Consider the following 21066-nt stretch of genomic DNA (forward strand, 5'->3'; position numbering starts at 1 on the left):
ATCACCTTGACTCACATACCTTAACTTTTTTGCATTGCTATGACAACAGCACATAACATCCAGCTTTTGCACTGAATGTTCTGAGCTGTTTTACGGCCTTTGAACAAATGGCTGATGCTGCCATTTTTCTGGAAAGGACAGTCTTGTGAAGTGGCAGAGAGTTCTTTAATGAGAGGATAAAAAAGTGACCCAGGCGTTCAACGTGTTATTGCCATAACTATCACAGTGAGTCTTGAAAATGGGCGAACAATGAACTGAGCTCTGAGAGAAAATAATAAAACTTGTTCCTATCCTCCTTTGTGTCGGAGTGTATTTATGCATGTGTGTGTGAGCATGATGCACAGGCAGCACAGCCATTTAAAAACACAATAAATAGGATGAATCACTTAGTACGACGACTAAGGAGACAACAGGGCCTCTATTTTCTACTCACAGCCTCTGCATCATGTCCCAGGCTGCCGGGGGCACACTGCTGGCCATTTTAATGATGTTAGCTGAAGCTATTAACGATGCCGTCACTGAGCAATGGCTGGATTTTAAGAAAATGGTAGTGATCGTAGTGGGAGGAGGGACGTAGGGTCATCATCTAGTATCTAAAATGAATCTGTGTGCTATACTGTGCCCGCCAGCAGGCACCGGAGCAGAGTGATGAGGGAGCTTATTTAGCTGTAGACAAAGGCAAAGCAAAGACAAGCAGGTTAAAGAACAGGAGAGGGGAGGAGAACTATACGAGAAGTGACTATGTCAAGGGCTGTGGAGGAAAACATGAAGATGGCAGCAGCCCACTCCTAATGAGTCATAAATCAGCTTGATATGAATCATCTCTACAGCGCTATTAGAGCAAAGTGTTTCGAACCTCATTAATTTCCATTAGGGAGCAGCTATCTGGTAAGTTTACTACTGCATCAAATTTTCTCCAAGCCGCTATCTTTATGATCTTACAATAACTCTCACCGATCTTGTAGCCCCCGTATGCCTAAACACCATTACTATCAAATTTGGGGTCAGTCTCTTTAATTTTCAGTGTGGACGTGCGTAGACAAGAGGTGCAGTGTCTCATTTTAAACAGTTTTGTCCCCAAACTGCACCTAAAAGTTGGCACAGTAGATACTACAAAATAATACATAAAACAGTCTTACAAAGTATACTATCAATGTGGGATTTACTCAGCTTTACCATCCACAAAAACACTTTAACAAAAGTTGCAGAGGTAACTTTTGCGCATACCTGCTGGAGATAAAACATTTAAGAAGTGGCTGTTTGATATTTCAGTCATAATGAAAGCTCCTGCTTTGAAAGCAACTTTGCAAAGAAACATTTCCTTTAGCTGCCTCTCTCAGCTCTTTCTCTATCTGCCTCCGTCACCTCTTTGGGGACATTGTCACTGTAAACTGTATGCAACATTCACTACAAAGCATCACTTACACAGCTACAATAAGTTAAACTCACCACAGTTAAGCAACTGTGCACTCCACAATATGCAATGCAATGTGATTAAATTTGTATAAATAGAACATGTTATGTGTATCACAGAGCTGGTGAAAAATTCCCTATATGTCATTCCACATCACAAGAGTTCAAGGCCAACTATTGCAAGAAACGGTGCCAATTAACTAAGCAATGAGAGCAAATTAAGAGAAAATTTGATACGGTATAAGCTTAGTTTGCAGGCAAACCTGCAAACCAACCATAGCTGCTGAAGAATAATGGAGATAATGTTCTTCTAAAAATGAAAACTAAAATCCCCTCCTTGGTGTATACTTCCACAAGCTAGTCGAGTTGCACTTACAGTTTACATTCAGCAGACAATGCTTCAAATACGGATGTTGCTTTAAAGAGGCAACAAATTCTGAAACACGGATGCTTCACGACCAATCTTCGACAGAAGATCTATGCAATCACCACAGTTTTGGTATCTACAGAACATTATGATGTCTCAACATTTACCTTTGACCTTTTGGATATAACACCACTTTATCATTATAATGTTATCCTATTAGACATTTGTCAGTGCATAACTTCTGGAGTTATGGCCAAAAAAAATGATATGAGAGTTTTATAGTGACCAATGACCACCAAATTCTTATCAGTTCAGTACAAGTGGGTGTTTCAGCCAAATCCATGGAAATTCCTACAAGGTGTTCTTGAGATACTGCGTTCATGAGAACGAGATAGTTGCAAGATAACAGAGAGCCCTGCATTTTGACCACCAAAATCACCACCAAAAGATGATATAGAGATACAGCTTTTACAGGAATCAGACAGACAGCCAGATAACCCAAAAACATAGAGCTTCCAGCCACTGCTATCATCGGCGCAGAAGCATAAAAGTGTATGTTAAGCTTATTCAAACATGAAGAAATACAGAAAGGCAGAAAGCTATAGAGGAAGGATGTGTGGCGCTCCTCCATTGACAGAAATGAATGTTGACTCTGAGGAGGATGACTTCATCGCTCATTCAATGGGAGCTTTGGCAGGCTTTCCACAATCATAATTACAAGAAAAAACTGCAGGAGAAACAACAATGGTACTTGTAGCAATTATAATAATCATTATTATGTATTGGTTTGGTGGGAGTGCACTTCTACCAACTAGGGCAAACGAGCAGCAACTGGAGCCACTGGAGCCACGACACTCAGTATGTCTCTAATTTGCAGTCACATGGAGAAAACCAGCCACGCTATAATTACTCTGTCTTAGCACCTGTCTGCTTAACTCTATCCATTCAATCACTCACTCGAGTGAAGAGCATCAATTAAAGTGCATTTTTTTAATACACTACAGGAGCATAGCATCAGACTACTGATGTTCTACTGCAGGTGTGAAATCTATATTGCCTCTAAATACCCACAACATCTCCCGTTTCCTTACCAGAGAGGTGAAGATGTAAGTGTAGTAGACTGACAGCATCCCCAGCTCTGATGCCTGCAGAACAAAAGGCAAGAGGGGCAGGAGGAGAGAGATAAAGAGCAAATGTAAGAGACAGAGGGTACAAAACAGAAATTCGAAGGTTGTGATTTGAACAAAACAATGTTAAGACGGAGGTCAGAGAAACGGAGAGGGGGTGGGGTACAAAACAGAGAGCAGAGAGAGTCAGGAATAAAGGGGCGACGAGAGAAGTTGAGAGGTCAGTGATTCAGTGTAACTCAAGCTCCACTCTGAAGCAGACAGATCAAATCCACATCTTGATAAGACCAGACACATTCTTATCTGACGATGGCTCTCAATGGAGCAATTAATTTCTGAGGTGCATTAGTATGCTGCTCGACGCTCTGTCTTACAATTTGATTAAATCAAAGTCACAGTGAGGAGCAGTTGTGAAGGACAGGGTGAACTTCTCATAGTGTGATTTCATTAAAGTCATTAGCAAAAAAGAAAATCATCCAGCTATAGGCTTCTGTTTAATCACGCAGCAATGCACATTATGATTAAAATCAATAAATATCAAGTAGATGTACATATATCAAACCAATCAGCGTCAAAGAACGTCATCTTTGTCCAAGAACATTTTTTCCACAAATCATTATTCAAATTTGATTGAAATTCTTCCTGAACATGAATTGACCCACATGCACCTTCTGAGACATTACTCTGTCTTTTCCGCACCTGTCTGCATTGAAATTTACATATTTCCATAATAAATACCTTCCACACTAACATTATCATACGGTTTTGCAACATCAGAAAGCATTTACTAACAGATATTTAGCTGTCATATCTGCAAAAAGTATACCCTCTAATGTGTGCGTGTTTGTGTGCCATTATGAGTGTATGCCACTCAGATGTTGAATATTCAGCTTAAGTGTTCTGCAGGAGCATAAATAATAAAAGAGGAAGAAATAGAAAGGCATCACTTACAGTAAAGCAAAAACATTCAACTACAATTTTCATTATTAAACTCTGAATGACCCCTCATGATGTCTTCATGGAGCTTTCTCCTTTGAGTATATTTAGCATGCCATTACTCTGAAACTACTGGCATGATGACTTTGTAAGATAATTATTATGCTTCAGGGAAGTTGTTTGTTAACATCTGCCCTGGGGTTACACACAGTCAGTAAAGCTAGCGAAAGGCGCAAGGTGGTTGAGATTTTTTAAAGTACCTTCATGTGGCAAAGTGATGTTTAAAAAGCACTGCATCTTTTTCTTAGAGCCTTTAAAGGGATAGTTTAGATTTTTGGAAGCCGGGTTGTATGGGGTACTTATCGATAGTCATTGCACTACATACAGTAGATGTCAGTAGGCACATTCCCAGTTTAGAGAAGCTGGCTGAAGTCTGACGTGGAAACTAAGCAATGTAATGCTGTAGATTAGGCTCAGCAACAAGTCCCACCTAAAACATTGATATCACACTAAGTGTTCGCTATATTGGGAGTATTTTCACTGCTTTATCTTTCTGTCACGTAGCTCGATCCAACAGTGAAGCCACTAGCAGCCTCATTTCCCCATCTATGACCAGACTCCACTGATGAAAACAGTAATTTTAGCACCCTGAACACAGGAGCTGCCACACAATAACACAAACAAAATAACTGTTCAAGGCAGCGGTAGACCAACAGCTCCGTGTGCAGCATTGTTAAATCACTGTTTATCTTAATGAGAATCAGAATCAGAATCAGAAATGCTTCATTGATCCCCGTGGGGAATTTGTAGTTTGTTACAGTGGCTCTGACATAAAGCACAGGATTTTAAAATTATAGACCCTAACCCACAGCAGTACATCGCTTAGCTTCCATGTTGGACTCCAGCCTGCTTCTCCAAACTGGGGACATGCCAACTGACATCTACTGTATGTAAATCACTGACTATGGATGAGTGCCCCATACAACCCCACTTCAAAAAATCGGAACTATTTCTTTAATGCACAGAAACTGACGTTATGACCTAAATCGCCTTTGGTTTCTGCCCACATCCCATTCAGAAGACATAATGTGACAAAAACAAGCAGTTGATGGAAAACATCCTTTTGGTTTCCTTTCACTGCATTCAAAATAAGCTTCTCCGTCTTCTTTCCCTGCGTTTTTATCTCGTTGTTGTTCTACCCCAGCTTTTGGTCAGAGTGCACACAGTTTGCACTGCCCCCATATACTGGGCTCACTATCTATACCACTATGGTTCTGTATAGCTGCGCACAACAGCGGAGGCCTGACCGAATGAGATTACATTCAGAATGCTAACACAGCTGACCTAAACCCCTCTGAATGCTAAAACCTCAGAGAGTGAGACCTTTGTCTGACGAGGGTTTGATGTAAGATGCAAACAGACAAATAACGGGGAATGTCTTGCATGACAAAAGACGATTCCGTCCCTTTGGAAAAGCTGGGCACTATTATCATCGTATGAGAAAGGCGTATATAGCCGGCGCACAGCTTTGATACATTTGGCCCTCTGCAAGAGAGGCGTGACTGCCAACTTTTTCCACCACCCTGCTGCAGGATTGTCTCACCACAGACAGACAGCCTGACACACAAAGGAGACAAATGAGTGAGAGATAGAGGGAAGGGTGTACAAGACCACACGAGGAGGGAGGTGTGAGGAAACAAAGTGAAATCGTCTTCTCTGGGGCGGACAACAGAGGGCAAGAAAGAGAGCAACTCCATATATTGAGACTGTAGAAACAGATGGAGGGAGAAGGGGAACAAAAATGGAGAAAAGAAAGACATCCCACTGTGGGCTCCCGCTGCTCTGTGGCCCAGGGTTGCCAGGGTTGCCATGGTGACTGGATGACCACTGATGGCAGCCTGATTGAGGTGAGAGATTGAGACTGAAGACTACTGCGAGATCGAGCGAGACCATAATGACGGGAGAAGCACGGGAAACATCTCCACTTCTCCTTCTCCCATCTCGTCTTTAGTTATCGCCACCTCCACTCTCACCACCCATCCATCGTCTTCTAGAAATAATGAGGTGCGTATTAATTACTAAGAGGCCATATGCTGCTGCAAACACCCTCGCTTCCTTGGCTCCCACAATCACCTTTACTGATGTCACGAACATAAGTCTCCAATCAGGAGCAGCTTCAGCGTTATGATGGAGGTTTTAATAATGTTCCCGGACGTTAATTATTTGTATGTGCCATTAGCGAAAACACATACAGGTCATACCGTTAACACTAGGGACAGAAATAGTGCTTGCTTAAGTTGTCAGAAAGTTGTTTTACTCACTTGATAAACTTTATGTCTTTGCTTCTTACATTTATAATTATATTTCAATGTCAGTTTTTTTTCTTTTGAGGAGCAACAGATAGATAATAGATTAGAAAGACATGAAAGAATCCGTCCACTTGATCTGCGTCACTGACACACAGAGCGGCTCGTTTTAATCCACAACATGAACTGTATTAGAAAGTAGACAAAGGGGCTCTTTCGTTTTTGAGTCTGTCCTTACTTGCACTTAATCCACTTAACTGTGCAGAATTCTCACTTATGGAAGATGAATCGTCGGAGTACAACTTGATTTAATGCTCTCATCCATATAATTTGATGTAACGGGTTTGTTTGACAAGATTGCCTCGATTCATTTGCCTTTTATTTTGGAGTGGGTTTTCGACTGTAGACTCTGTAACCTCCCATCTTTTAAAAGCTTTGCCCACTGCCAAATGTGCATAAATTCACGTAATCTGTCTTCTAATTCGAGACGGCAAATGGATTACAGCGGTGAAAAAGGATATTTCCCTTTTTATATGTTCTGCACACTATTTGTGCGGGGAATTCATCCTCTACTTTTACAGGTCAAAACTGAAGACGAAACCAACTTTCAGCTATAGAAATCCTTCTCCACATATACAATTATTTTTAGCCTTGAACACTTCTTGCCAGTGGCATTTTTCAGTTACTTTTCCTTCTTGAGATGTATGAGAGTTAAATATATGTGGATCTTGGGAATTTCCCATTTGGTATAAAGCTCAGACTGCAGACATAAAATAAAGACAAGTTATCAGTGCATGAATAACACAGCTATCATGTGAACCATACTAACCCGTTCCAAAATGATATGTGACATGGTGGCGTTGGCGTCGACTATAATAGTGGCAGTCTTGTCATCTCGGATCTCCTTCAGGAGCGGGGTCGGGTCGTTGCTGTCATCAAGCATGCGCACTGACAGAGTCTCCTTAGAGATGAGGAACTGCCTGAGGAGCTGCTCCAGGTTCAATAAGCCTGCCGGTAAGACACGCACACACAGACACACACAAAAAGAAACACATAAGAAAATTACTTTTAATGAAGGGAAGACTCTCCCAAGGAGATGCTGTAATAGACTTTTTCAAAAGTTGATAAAATACATAGCCAGAAAGTTAAGGATGTCAAGTACATTTTTGTAATGATGGTTGATATTGTAAATGCATTATGAATTTAAAGGAACAGTGTGTAAAATTTAACAGTATTAAGTGGCATATAGCTGTGAAGATTGCAGATAACAAACCAGCCGAAACAGAGATCTCTTCTAAAACAAACCAACAGGTGATTTAAAGCAGTAACACGGCTTAATGAAGTCGTTTTACAAATCGATGTTTCTCCCACACTGTTTGGCTCATCAGAGACAGGCCACCAGCCTAGCACCTGCTAATGTGTGCTCACCTTTTTTCTCTGATAATTAAACATCCAGATTTTTAGGAGTTTTTTTTTACCAGGAACAGATTATCTGCAGAGATCTCTTCCTCTCCCAAACAAATGGACTTGGTGATTTAAACTGGTCAACTCGCTCTCTTAGGTCAAATAAGCTAAATTTGTGGTCTGTCCCTTGCACCCGCCTTAAGACACTGTGGTGATTGAGCTTTTTCGACCGCAGCACTTAAATTTTGTACTTCTCTGCCTGCACCCGTACAGTCTGCTGACTCTGTGGTTTCTTTTAAAAGCCAAGAGATACGCCTGTTTGGACAGGCATTTGGGTAATATGTAAGCATGCATATTTGACATTTTTTATTATGTATTGTGCAAATAGTTTTCCACTTTGAACTACCTGGCTCAGGTAGTCACTTTATCTTCTATGTTGTTATTCTTGCATGTTGTATATTGACCTTGTTAAGTACTTTGTGACCTATGTTTGTTACTGACTTATTTGTGTACATACTTAGAGACACTGAAAACTGTGTCAAAACTGTTTTGAATGCACTTTATGGATACATTTTACCTACTTATTTGCTCACTTATTTACTTACTTACTGAATTACTTACACAGAATAAAGCAGTTTTTTGCTTCGTCTAATGCTGTGTGTTGCGGAGGAGCTGCTAACTATGGTGGCTGATGCAAAAAGTGAACGACCCTATATAGAGCCAGTGTTTGGTTTGTCCCCTGTAGGCTACTGTATAAACATGGCATTGCGACATTGCATAATCTGTGTACAAAGACAAAGACCCTCCTCCTATGTAGATTTAAATGGCTCATTCTAAGGTATAAGTTACAAAAACATTCTTATTTCCTTCATGTGTTTATACACTAAAGAAAACATACCTCACATATTATATATCATTTCTGCCCATTTATGCCTCTTAATCCTAAACACTGGACGTTTACTAAGCACATGCTTTCCCCTAAGTACAAACAAATGTGCCTCTTAGTTTTTCTGCCACATTTGATAACAATGGATCCATAAAGATGTTTTCAAGCAGAACAAGTGGACTGATTATCTTTAATTACAATTATTGCAAAGCCATCAAAAACAAAGGGACGTTTCAGCAGCTTCTCTTGTACTTTATCCCATGGTAACAGACCATTTGACTCTACTGAGGTAAGTGGGATTTGCCCTAATTAAAGCATGGCCGACTTAATCAAAACTCTCCCGGCAGCATTTTACCAGTCACTCTGCGTCCATATATTAGCAGACTGTGAGAGGTTATTGGACTAATTTTCCATATAGGAGTATAAACTCATTCGTGAAGTGTTACATCGAAAAAAAATACAACCTGAATGAGACTCAGAGTAGTAAACCACGGCACTTTGATGTGATAGTTACATTAGCTTCACCTTAGCAATTTGGCAGATCTCATCACTCTCATATAACATTCCTTGACATTGGCAAGGAGAGTCATGGAAGAAGGACATAACTTTGTGGAGAAGGACCTAGCTGAGCATCCACCTGCATTTTCCATTATAAAGTAATAATGAAATGGCACTCCAGGCTTCGACGTCAACAGCTTTTTTTCTATGTGATTTCTGCAATGGCGACAGCAGAGTAGGTTATCTGTCACATGGAGACCAGTTTTGGCACAGCAATTTAAAGTTATCAAGCGTAGTCCTTTAGCTTTTCTACAGCACATTAATGCAAGCTACAGTGCTGCCCCAGTCACCAGCGTCATGTCTAATAGCTTCTGTAATTATGTCTCAGTGTCTGCCTGTCTGTCAGCCTGTCTGTACGGCGGTATATCGCTGTGTGTGTTTGTCTTCCTGTACCTGGCTACCTGTGTCTGTGCACTCATGAGACATCACTCCTGGCTGCTGCTCGTTCGCCTGGCTGTGTCTTCAACCTGTCAGATCAACTTCCTCTGTAGTATAACGCAGAATAACTTTGATGAGCTTGAAATAGCTTCTGCTAAACCGCCCTCCTCGCCTGCCTCCTGCATCCACTCTCTCGAGCTTCTTCCCGCTTCGTGTTCATGACATTAAACACTGTACCAGATGCAGCTGGCTAAACAGCGCACACACATTCACACACAAATAGAGTGACACGCAGAATAAAAGCTCATATTCTCTTTAGTGTTGTGGCTGCACAGGGTTCAAAGAGGAGTCAGAATCCCTTTTCACTAGGGTGCTTTACAGCAGCCATGTTGCTCTCTTTCTGTTTGCTCTGGTGAACCAGTTTCAATCAAATCAAAACCAGGCCGCTGAATGAAAAATGTTCTGTTCTTTAGTTAAACTTGTACAAGTCCCTGTGCAGAGAGAACAAATTCTGTGGGAGTGTGTGTGCATGCTGTCCTGTAAAGCACGCATATCTTCCTTTCAGTAGAATTTGAAGCGGTTTGTGTATGTGTGTTTGTGTGTGTGTGTGTGTGTGTGTGTGTGTGTGTGTGTGTGTGCCTATGTTTGTGTTTGGCCTTGTACCTCTGTTTTTATAAAGTTATGACCTTGAAAACGAGGATTTTTTTTAAAGTGAGAATATTCTGGCTGGCCTTTCACTACTTCATAGGGCTATTTGAGAGTTATGACTTTTATAGACTTTATAAACTTTATAACTAAGATTAGAATTAGGTTTAAGTTAAAGTTATATTAAATAACAATTAATGGCAGCCACTTCCCAACAATATCGATTCAGTGCATTTATATTTTGCGTTCACCTCTTTATATACAGTAATACCATGGTTCCCAAACATTTTTACCAATTAATGTTCAAAACTACTCCATTACTTTGCCTTAATATTTTACTGCATTTACATGACTTTATTTAAGTAGGTAAAAATGGGTAGGCCTCTATAGCGATACAGCCATATTACACAAATATTTCCCAGGTATTTGGGGACAAGAAAACTTTACACGTCCGTTAGACATTCTCAATGCCAAATAGCCTTGTACAAATAATGGAGCTGGGTGGCACATATTGGTACTTCACAAAAGTAAGTTTTTATGCATGTATTTCTTGTTAAACAAACATTTGATTATAGACATGTCTCTAATAATTTTTTTTATGACCTTGCTGAACCTGAGTGCTCACGATACCTTAAAATTCAGGGTTATCACCATCAGGACCCAAATGCTGGTCTGATCTATGCGTATGATATATGATACTGGAGACTGAGAGACTGACAGGAAACAATGCCTGCAAACACTCTGGCATTACTGTTTGTATTTGAGTCGTATTCACATCAGCCTTGCAGTAAACTGATGGCTCCTCATTAGCTGTATCAGTACTGTGGTAAGCTACTGCAAATGCAAACCAAATATTTTGTACTGCCACTGCTTTATGTAAAAAAAATCGCTCAATAAGGATTTTAATGTAAAGCAAACTCAACAAAAGTAGTTACCACTAGAAACCTGGACTGAAAACCTCATAAAAATAAATAAATATTGGTGCTCAGTGTAGTTTTCTTGTTAAAAAAATAAGTTTACATTTAGTGCTTTTCACCAAAACACACAGTGTATCCTTGAAATGTGCATTTCCACCCTCATCTATACTTTACATACTTGAAATGTTGTAATGTTCACATTCAAGCTTAGGTTTATAACCTTGCATTTTTTTCTTGCATATACCAGTGCATTGCTGTGTTCCTGACATTACCACAACCTCAAGATTAGTGAAACAGTGGTGCATCATCACCAGTGCACAAAACAAAATAGGAAGAAAAAACTGCTACATAGCAGAACTTGAGGTAAACAAATAAGAAATAAAAAAAGAAGTGGTTTAACATCTGACCTTGCTGCAATAATGTACACATGGACCCCAGGACCCCTTCAAATCACTGTTGGGTGTGGTTAGAGGTGAAAAAAAACCCCACACTTCCGCCCACACCCATCAGAGCAGGTGTCAAGAAACCCTTCAAGGATTTGAACTCAAAGGTAGGAATGAATGTGGTGGTTGGGCACACGTTATGAAGTTAAGATTTATATCTAGGGAATGCATTATATTAAGAGGATCCTCACAAGTTTTCAGGTATAAACTTCTAGGTTAGTTACCACCTCATTGACATGGATGACACACAGCTCAGACTGTCAGGCACATAGATAAAGGTGAGTGTTGACATTCAAGTCAGGCAACCACTAATTTACCTTTCACACACTGTTACCACAGGGTCCTCTGCATGCACACGCGCACCCGTGTGCACACGCTACCACAGACACTTACACATGCACAAAACACTGTAAATGTAGTACAGCGGCTGAATATGAACACCTTGACAGCTGTAGGTGAATAATGTATAATGAAACCTTCGGTCACAGACGAAGCTTTTAATACAGACCCAAAAGGCCTGATGACAGCTGTACATTATGATGATGACTCATCATTTAGCCTTGAGCAGAGAGTAAGACCTACTTTTATGACTTTGCCACCATTGGGGGGCATCACTTTGAAATGTTGTAGGCAATATCAAGTGCAAAAACATTTAAAGTATGTCTGAGTGTATTCCCCTTCCCATTAACCCAAATAACAATAAAAGTACAACCATCAATAATCCACCTATTACGATAGTGGTGCTGATCTAATGCTGATGATCATTCCTGTTGTCCCTGCAAAAAGCATTTCTATTCATTCTTCATACAGCACCCTAGAAACCACAAGTGATTTAACCTGCAGTGAGCTTCATTTGAGTGTGATATTACCGTGTGACAGGTGGAAGTACTCAACTGCGAAAACAACCATGGTAGACGCTTTGAGTAAATGGCAAAAAGGCAAAAATAGCAAAGTTCAGGTGAACCTGATACACTGGAAAAAACACCTCACAGTTTATCACAAGTGATACTTCTATTTGAAAGGTCCCTGGCTTTTTTATTTTGTCTTAAAAGTAAAGGAAATAGTGATATAAATTATGGGGGAAGATAGCAAGGGATAAAAGCTTCATGCTGGATTTAAACCCTGAATGTCACAAGCTTGGTTTCCATCCACCTGTTTCTTTATGCGCATTTTGAGTTTAAATGCCAAAATATAAAAAGCAAACCCTCAAAATATTCAGTGGTCCACAAACTTAGTGAATCAGTCAGAGGCCTTTTTTTAATATGATAGAAAATATAAGTATAGGCTTCACGTTTTACTCAACATTCGTACCTTTGAATGCAAGTTCCACCCACAGATCCAAAATGTCACTTTACTGAGTCAACTCAAGTCAACTCATTGAAACCAGGAGTCTAATGCTGCCTTCCATCTATTCATTGTAAAGCTTTTAAAACTACAAAGTGCTGCTACTTCTGGCACCATTGCCAACACCATCACTTTGACGACTGACATCGACGCCTTTATCAGGATTATTAGAAGCCATAGCATAATTACATTACAGAATTATTAGTCATTACGACTATCCCCTGCAATTACCATGTTCCCGTCATTCTTACACCTTTGTATAGAATCCTCTTCACAAGTCACTGAGATGTCTCTTCCACCTGACTAACACTGATTACAGGTTTGTGATGGTAATACTGAATATGCAGAGACACAAGGTCGGCCCTAGAAACTGTGAGTAATGGAGAATTGTAATTTATTAGATGACAAGGGCATGCAATCAACACCAGGAAAAAGCCCATTAGCACACACAACATTGTGTGAATAAAAAAATAAAAACAGGTTGTGGTGGAAACATGATACACAACAAGTAGAAAAAGGCATTGTTGTCTATGCCCGACATAAGTCTGGCAGGAATCATGCATATGGGCGTGTATGTGCATGTGCGCATCTGTCTGTCCATAGCAGCTCGCAAACTACTGGACCAAGCAGCCTAATATTTTAGTGCCCATTTATATGACTGTATAGTCAAGGGCCTTGTGGTTGCAGTGATTCAATATTGTCGAAAAACCTGTTTTCTGACCTTTTTAATGCCGTCAGTAGGCGGGCTTCCATTACAGATTGATACAAAAATTAAGCAAAATTTGTGAAATGTCAATAAAACACAATTGCAAGATGACTGCGTTTCCACTGACTGATGTTATATGACTCTTCTCACAATGTTATGCCACTTCTCCTCTTGCGAAAACATTCCAAGAAGCATGGTGATGGATGTTCAAAACATCAGCAGGTTTATTCCTATTGCAGCCACTGCACTAGCTGTCATCAGTGCCTTAGAAATACACTGGCCATCATTATTTACAATCAAAGGGAACATAGGCGTGATATGCAAGCAAGTATAGCCACAGCATAATGTGACTCGTAACAGTGAAAAAAAAAGTGTTTCCATTGCAGTTTTGCAAAATATGGCTGTTTAAGATCATATAAATAAAAATATAACAATAGAAATACCACCTCTGTGAGTGTAAAAATGTTTTTTGCTATAACATGACAGTTTTTTCGATATTGGCTTGTTTCCTTTAGGTGGATTTTATATTCGCAATTTCAATATGCGCAATTTGAGGGTTAATGGCAACCCATCTATTGACTTCTGACTCCTAACTGCTCTTAATCGGCTGGAGGGGCCACAAGTGATGAACAAAATCAAACAGCATTTTTGGAGATTTACTCGGCTAAAAACAAAAAGCCTTACCATCTCTTTCAGGCCACATTTTGGCCTTCATCGTGGTTTCACAACTGACATTAACAGAAATGTTTTGTCTCATTTTAAACTCTAAAAATATCCAGAAAATAACTCCATTCCCGATATCTTATGATCCACTATGAAGATGAAAGAAAACCCCTGTTTCATAATCACTGTCGCCATCTTGACTGTAAGGGAGTTGGGAGGGAAAGTTCTAACTTCAGTACTTATGGGATGTTCTCTTTCAGCATCCTGACAGCTGCACCAATCACCTCCCTAATGTAGCACAGCGCTGGAACAGCATGCATGTGAATGAGTGCGGTTTCCACAGTGAACGTGCATGCATGTGTCTCTTTTCATTTACCACAGGCCACAGCCACACAACATGTGGGGCAACCCAGCAGGTCGACAAATTCAACCACATGGGCAGTTTTCTGAGCCAGAGGTAGTGCCGCGTCCGCTTCATGTTCACACCTCCATCGATAGTGGAGGTTAGCTAGATTAATGTCTGTCCTGGTGTGCACCGTGCCTGTGGGCACAGCTCCACCTCCACTCCTGCCTCCTCAGCCGTGGCTGGAAAATATTCATGAATTGGCCACGCTCTATTAGGCTGTCACTGGCTTGGGTGATTAATGAGGCCGGCACATGTGGACGAGCCACCGACAGCAGGCTGCCAACCGACCAACTGCGTGAGCCGACGGGGCGGGGCGGGGCCAGCCGGAGCCAGTGTCAAATGGGTTTCAACTTAAGCTATTGCTGAATGCAGACCTTTACACACACATGCACGGATACAAACACACACATAAATCCAGGCACGCTGCCATTTGCTGCATTTTCTATTGAATGAATGAGGGTCACATGAGAGGGTGCAATCAATACAGCCGCGTCATTTCCTGGACTGTCTCACTGTTGTTGCCAGTGTATAATCCCAGCGTGGTTACCTCCTCCCCTTTCCTCACCCCAATCACTACATTTCACCTCTGCCACATCTTCCGAATAGCATCCTCTCCTCTGCTCCGCTCCCCTCTCCTCTCTCGTTTCGGACTCCCCTTGGTTCTTTTCTATCTGCCTCTCATCTCCCCTCATTTCATTTCTTTTCATTTCATTTAATTTCCTTTCCAGTCCTCTCTTAGCCCACTCACACAGAATAAGAACCACCCCACCAACCTGCACACCCACACACATCCAGAGGGAAGAAGAAAAGTAATGTTAAAATGAGTTTCTTTTCCCCAAACTCACCAATATTAAAGTCAGAGGGTGCCTAAAAGGTTCACTTGTTATCACTATTCTTGCCAGAGCTGTATTAATCAACTCTCAGTGGAATAAATGTCACAGAAACAGGATCTGAGCCCTGAATTGGGATAATGACTGACAGGTACAGGCAGACCTAGAAGGAAAAACAACCAATGATACATTTTTGACCCTTATAATAGGTTGGGTAATGAGTTTGGGTTAAACTTCCACTAGATAAACAGAATTTTCTTTTAGTAAATAGCCTAACTGAATGCTGTTTTTGGCACACTGGGAAAAAAAGATCAAAAGAAATTGTTTCTACAATGGTAGCCTTACATTTGCATTAATTTGCTATGACTGACTTTGCATGAAAAGCTCTAAAAACCCACAAGTTTTAGTTTAACACACAGAACTTAAAGGTTATGAATGAAAGGAGAATGCAGAGTAAAGACCAAGAGATAGTCAAAGAGGAAGTTGAAAGGCAGAAGAACTGAGAATTGAGATAGGTGGGGTGGGCGGTTCACAGTGGCTCATTGCCATCTCTCTGCTGTCTGACACACGGATGATGTCTCAAGCCTATTTCCTTTCTTCAAAGCCTTGTGCTGATTAGGAAAAAGGTTAGCGGGTGCCACTCAGGGTCACGGTGCCTTTGTCTAGGAAGTTGTAATTACTGCTTGCCGGACTACAAGAGGGTGGGAACAGGCCATGATTAAATCTTCCTCTCTATTTACGAAAATAACTTCCCCTTGAGGAGATTTTCAAGCTTTTTTTTAAGGTCATTCAGTTTAGTATTTTCACAATCTAACGAGTGTCTTTGACAGGGAGGCGGTCAGATCATTGGTGGATGCAGCTGCAAACCCCATCCTCGTTCCTTCTCTTCTGTCTTAGATGCGTTTTGATCATCGGCAATGCTGTGTTTTAAGAGTATGCCCAGTCTTGCAGACATTACATGCTGAATGTTGGAGACGGATTATACATGACACAGTGTAATGTGAAATATCATTATTCTAATTTAAGGATGATGATGATGTTGAAAAGGGATTCTGCAGTGGATGTGATTTATTTTGGGATGCAGATGTCGGGCACGTTGCTGTGAGGGAGTTTTAGCTGTGGAGTGCAGCAGCTGCTTCAGAGGGGAGCGTGTCACAGGGTGAGATGTTGATAAGCAATGCATCTGTTGTCAGAACACAGTCAGCATGCGTGTAAGAAGTTCATGTGTGCTAACACGTGTTAAAGGGTAGCACACATTTAACAAAAATGTTTGCACTTTGTTGGCAGATTCTCCCCGGGTGTGTGTATTATCGTGTACTTTGTCATCAGGGTGTGAACGTTGTACTCACAGTCAGCCTGTGCACAGATGAGGCAGGCGGTGGTGCTGTTAAAGAAGGTGAGAAGGCCGGCCACAGCCAGGCTGATGTCAGTGTTGGTTGGCCTCAGGTCCAGAGTGGTGAAGCGGGGGAACTGAACCTTCAGAATGTCCTCTGGAGCGACCTTGACATAGGGCACCTGCACAGAGACGCTGATGTCAGACTACCTGTCGCATTTTAATCATCTGCGGTTGACTGACATTTTGCATTCATGTTTGAAAATGCAGCAGACGTCTGCAGACAGGACAACCATAAACAAGATCACAACAAGAGAAAACTCAAGTGTGAACTGCAGAATAAAAATAGTACAATGTGAGCAGACAGCTAGAAGAAAGAATAGCTCTGTAGAAATCGGTTTAATCTGTTATGATAAATTGCAAGCAAGGATAACCCAGGGGTCTGCGGCAATGTGCATATTCAAAATACACATATTTTCAGTGACTGAGGCACTGAAGCTCCTGTTAAGTACAAGTATGGATCTAAAAACTTATTTTTGTTCCACCCACACGAACAAGCCCTTGTTAGAGAAATCTTCAGCATAACACCCCCTCACCCACTGTTACAAAACATTTGTTTACCCGAATGACTGTGGAGCAGCTCAACTGTGTTTTTAAGGTGACACTTTTGAAACACAAACATGATATTGCAGCATTATTGTCCAAAGTTTGAGGTGCTATATCTGTTTTGTTTAGGGGATATTTATTAGTGCTGTTTGGTTAGTGAACAAGGAAAAAAAGAGCAACCATTATCAGTGATGTTCATAGACGACCAAACAGGTCCAAACATTTACTGTTCATTCCACTCAGTGAAACAAAAATCAAACATTGGAGGATGTACGTTGTATGCACTGATTCATATGTTACAATATGGAGAATTTGCTTTGTACTGCAGCACATGGAAGAAAATGTTGACGATGAGGCAAAGGCACCAATTCTTAGTTTAAATTTGAGGCTGTGTGCATGCATATCAGATTAACAGAATGGGACTATCAAACATATACTTAAATAAGTAAATACAGATTTCATATTTAACAGTTTATGTCATATCATTTGTGGTCAAACTGAATAACTTAACCAACAGACTCTGGACAGCGACCGTAACAGGTGGGAATGAGATCCTGTAACAAACCCAACTTATCAAGATTATTTTGCTGTTAGGACATAAACATGCATGTACATGGGATAACTGTCCTGCTGCACGGTTCTAAAAATTGGAAACTGTGTGAAAAATGTGCTAATTTTTTCTTCATCATCCACCCCAAATAAGATAAGAAAAGGCCTCAAGCACCCCTGAAACCTTAGTCGTATATTTATGGGAGGATGCAGGGGGCATGTCCCCCTTAATATTTAGCAAAGAACTGACTCTGAAACAATCAAAGGTATTTAAAAGTTAAAAATACATAAGTAAATAAATGAGGAAGACAAAAATTAAGCAAAAAATCACCAGATTGATCAAAAGTTCTGTGGGGAGAACCTTAAACTCCTAGTTTTATATGTGTCTCCTGCAATGAACTAAAACCTATGTCCTTGCTTGAAGCTATAAATTGCTGGCTTTAAAGAATAATTTATCAACCAAATGATTATTTGTATATCAGCAATTCTCCTCTGTTCAGTGAATTTGTAAAGAAAACATTTCTTTCTGGCATGTGTCCAAGGTGAACCAAGAATCCAAAAACAGAGATGATTCTTTATGAATTTAAGTCAAAGGGGTTCGCATTTAACAGCAGCAAAACAATAACAAAATATCTGTGTCTGAACTCTCACACAACTCCTGTATAATCAAGGTCTTATTTTTTCAGTTATGCTTAGTGCTTTACAAACAGACAGCCCTTTCCAACAGGGAACTGAACTGAAAGTGAAACTTATCTACATCCTCTTCAAAGCCACACTCCACTGACAAAAACAGTCATTTTACCTTGCTGAATACAGAGTTGCTAGTCTACCGCTGCCTCAGCCTGTTAGTATGTTAGTATTAATTAATTAATTAATGTGTGACTATGAATTTGAATTTGAATTTATTAAAGGATAGCCCCTTGAGATGTAGCATTTCATTTTCAAGGAGGTCCCAAATGGTATTCTAGTATTTTAAAAAGTTAATTTGGATTCAGTCCAAGTTAATTTGGATTCAGTTTTTAAACAGATGTTTTGATATAGTTCTGTTACTAAATGAGTCACCCATGATTCATTAAGAATTGTATCTGTTTTTCCATTTTTCATTCAGCAGAGGCATGCGATTAAAACAAAATTCTCTTTACAAATTCAACTAACATGGGGTGTGTAATTAATAAACACATGGTCTTTTGGGTGGGGGGAATTAATGTGCTGCTGGACAAGTCAAAACAACAGAAAATGCATCTCAATCCAAAAAATAAAAAATAAATAAAGACAGACTGCCCTGTAGGCTATATCTGAAAGCCATATCCACACCTACTCAATAAATACACTTAAAATGAGACTGAATATATCAACTGGAAAAAATAGCAAGCAGAAACACGTGTTAAATGTGTTAAAATGCGCATGCATTGCCAACAGTCAGAGCAAAGATCAGACACAAGGACTAAGTAAAAGAAAAGCCAGCCAAGCCTTCAGTAAGAATCAATAAATACACAATTCTTCTATCCGAGCCCCACTGTGAGGCATACAGTCTTCAGTGAGATTGATTGCTGTGTTTTCACACCGTAGATTTGCTGTTGCTGTATAAATATCTGTATTGCTTAGCTGCCCCTAATGAATTTATCATACCACCCCCACTGCACTAACAGGTATGCCTAGCACAGACTGGTCTCCACTGTCGGAGGGGAGGTTAAGTACACTGCAGCTAACTTTGCAGCCTTCCACGTTCCCTGAGCACAGCAACAAATCTTGAATGGAGCCACTCACAAATCTGCTGAACTTCAAGAAAATCATAAATTACATTCCACCCCAATTCAAACATGTCGCCCATCTATTTGCCTCCAATGAAATCCATCTCTGCTTCAGTTCTCCGTGTGATGATGTGAACCGATACATGCTGCCAGGAATTACAGTTAGGCCTGGGAGGAGAAAAAACGGGGCAGACGGAGAGTGCGAATGAGTGTGGCAGGTGTCGGGTCGGTCAGCTGCCAAGGCATTGCAGTAGAGCGCAGTGGGGCTTGAAGGGGATGAGGGAGGACATGCTGGGTCCGAGAGGAGGGACAGGGAAGGGAGCCTCTTCATCATGGCAGATTGCCTGTCTGTGTGGTTCCCAGTGCCCATACATTGGTTTCTCCCTCGTCCCCATATCCCCTCGATTGGTTTTCCATCCCTGCCCATCAGGGTGTAATGGAGTCCCCGGGTGTCTGGATGGATGGAGGTGCGTCCAATACTGACAGCCCCTGCTGGAACGGCATTCAGACCTCTCAAGGAGTCCTAAAACCTGGGTAATAGTTGTACACTACACTGGGGAAATGTGCCCCTGTTCAGGTGTGTCCTTCATCTTCCCTGTAGCATTTGGACAATTTCTCACTGTCTTTTTCTCATTTCTGTCTCTTTCTCTCCTGTCTCTCTGCATACCACAGATTATTTACCCCTTTATTTCCCCAGTTGCCCCTTTTTCCATGCGCTTTTTCTTTCCTTTTCAGCACTGGAGTTTGGTGCTTCCTGACCCTTTTCACTTAAAAACCTGACATGCTTCGATAGGCTGTATCTGAGGCAGCAGGGGGCTTAGAAAGCAGCTTACACAAATTCACGCATATTCACACACACACACACACACACACACACACACACACACACACACACAGATACATACTTTTTGTCCTTTTCCATCGTATTGGCCCATTGGACCCTATTGCTCCATTCGCCTGCATCTCTGGGGAAATACTTGGCTACAACTCTTGATTCATCATCAAGTTCCACAGCATGCAGCATCGACTCACACAAATATTTAATTAGACATCCTGATAATTTTCCATAAAAACATATTTACTGGAAACATTTCATTAAAATGCAAAGGTTCACTTAATCTGCAATGATTCTCACTCTATTTTAACCATAGCTTTTAGTATTTAGCATTCACAAGGGAGCTGCTGGCTAAACGTAGCTTAAAGCATGGCCTTATCTATACATCATGCCTTAAAACATTTCCCCCTGGTTGGAGCAATATGATTAATTGGTTGTTAAACTACGGCAGTCACTATCCTCCTCATGTAGTGGAGTGACAAAGTGTTCTGAATCAAGACTTGAGTTAAAACAGGGGTACACCAAGCAAAGAAAATCAATCTCCACATTACTAACAGCAAGTTGTCTGCCACATCAAAGTCGCTTGCCAGACTTCTTATCTGCAACCAACAGCTAGTATCAGTCACTCCGCTGGTCGATTAATCCCAAAAATAAAAACAGAAA

The 21066-nt window shown here is 40.8% G+C and overlaps 1 protein-coding gene across 1 annotated transcript in view; it reads right to left on the reverse strand.

Annotated features, from left to right (window-relative positions):
- The window catches only part of grik4 (glutamate receptor, ionotropic, kainate 4), a 194856-nt gene that overhangs the window by 100889 nt on the left and 72901 nt on the right, over positions 1 to 21066 (reverse strand). The window contains exons 4-6 of the mRNA XM_042486419.1: positions 16679 to 16844; positions 6979 to 7157; positions 2872 to 2925 (exon numbers count right to left, since the gene is read on the reverse strand). Coding sequence (XP_042342353.1) covers positions 2872 to 2925; positions 6979 to 7157; positions 16679 to 16844 — 399 coding nt within the window. The remainder of the gene's footprint in view (positions 1 to 2871; positions 2926 to 6978; positions 7158 to 16678; positions 16845 to 21066) is intronic.

Source organism: Plectropomus leopardus, chromosome 5 (genome assembly GCF_008729295.1).
Source record: "Plectropomus leopardus isolate mb chromosome 5, YSFRI_Pleo_2.0, whole genome shotgun sequence".
In the NCBI taxonomy this organism is placed as follows: domain Eukaryota; kingdom Metazoa; phylum Chordata; class Actinopteri; order Perciformes; family Serranidae; genus Plectropomus; species Plectropomus leopardus.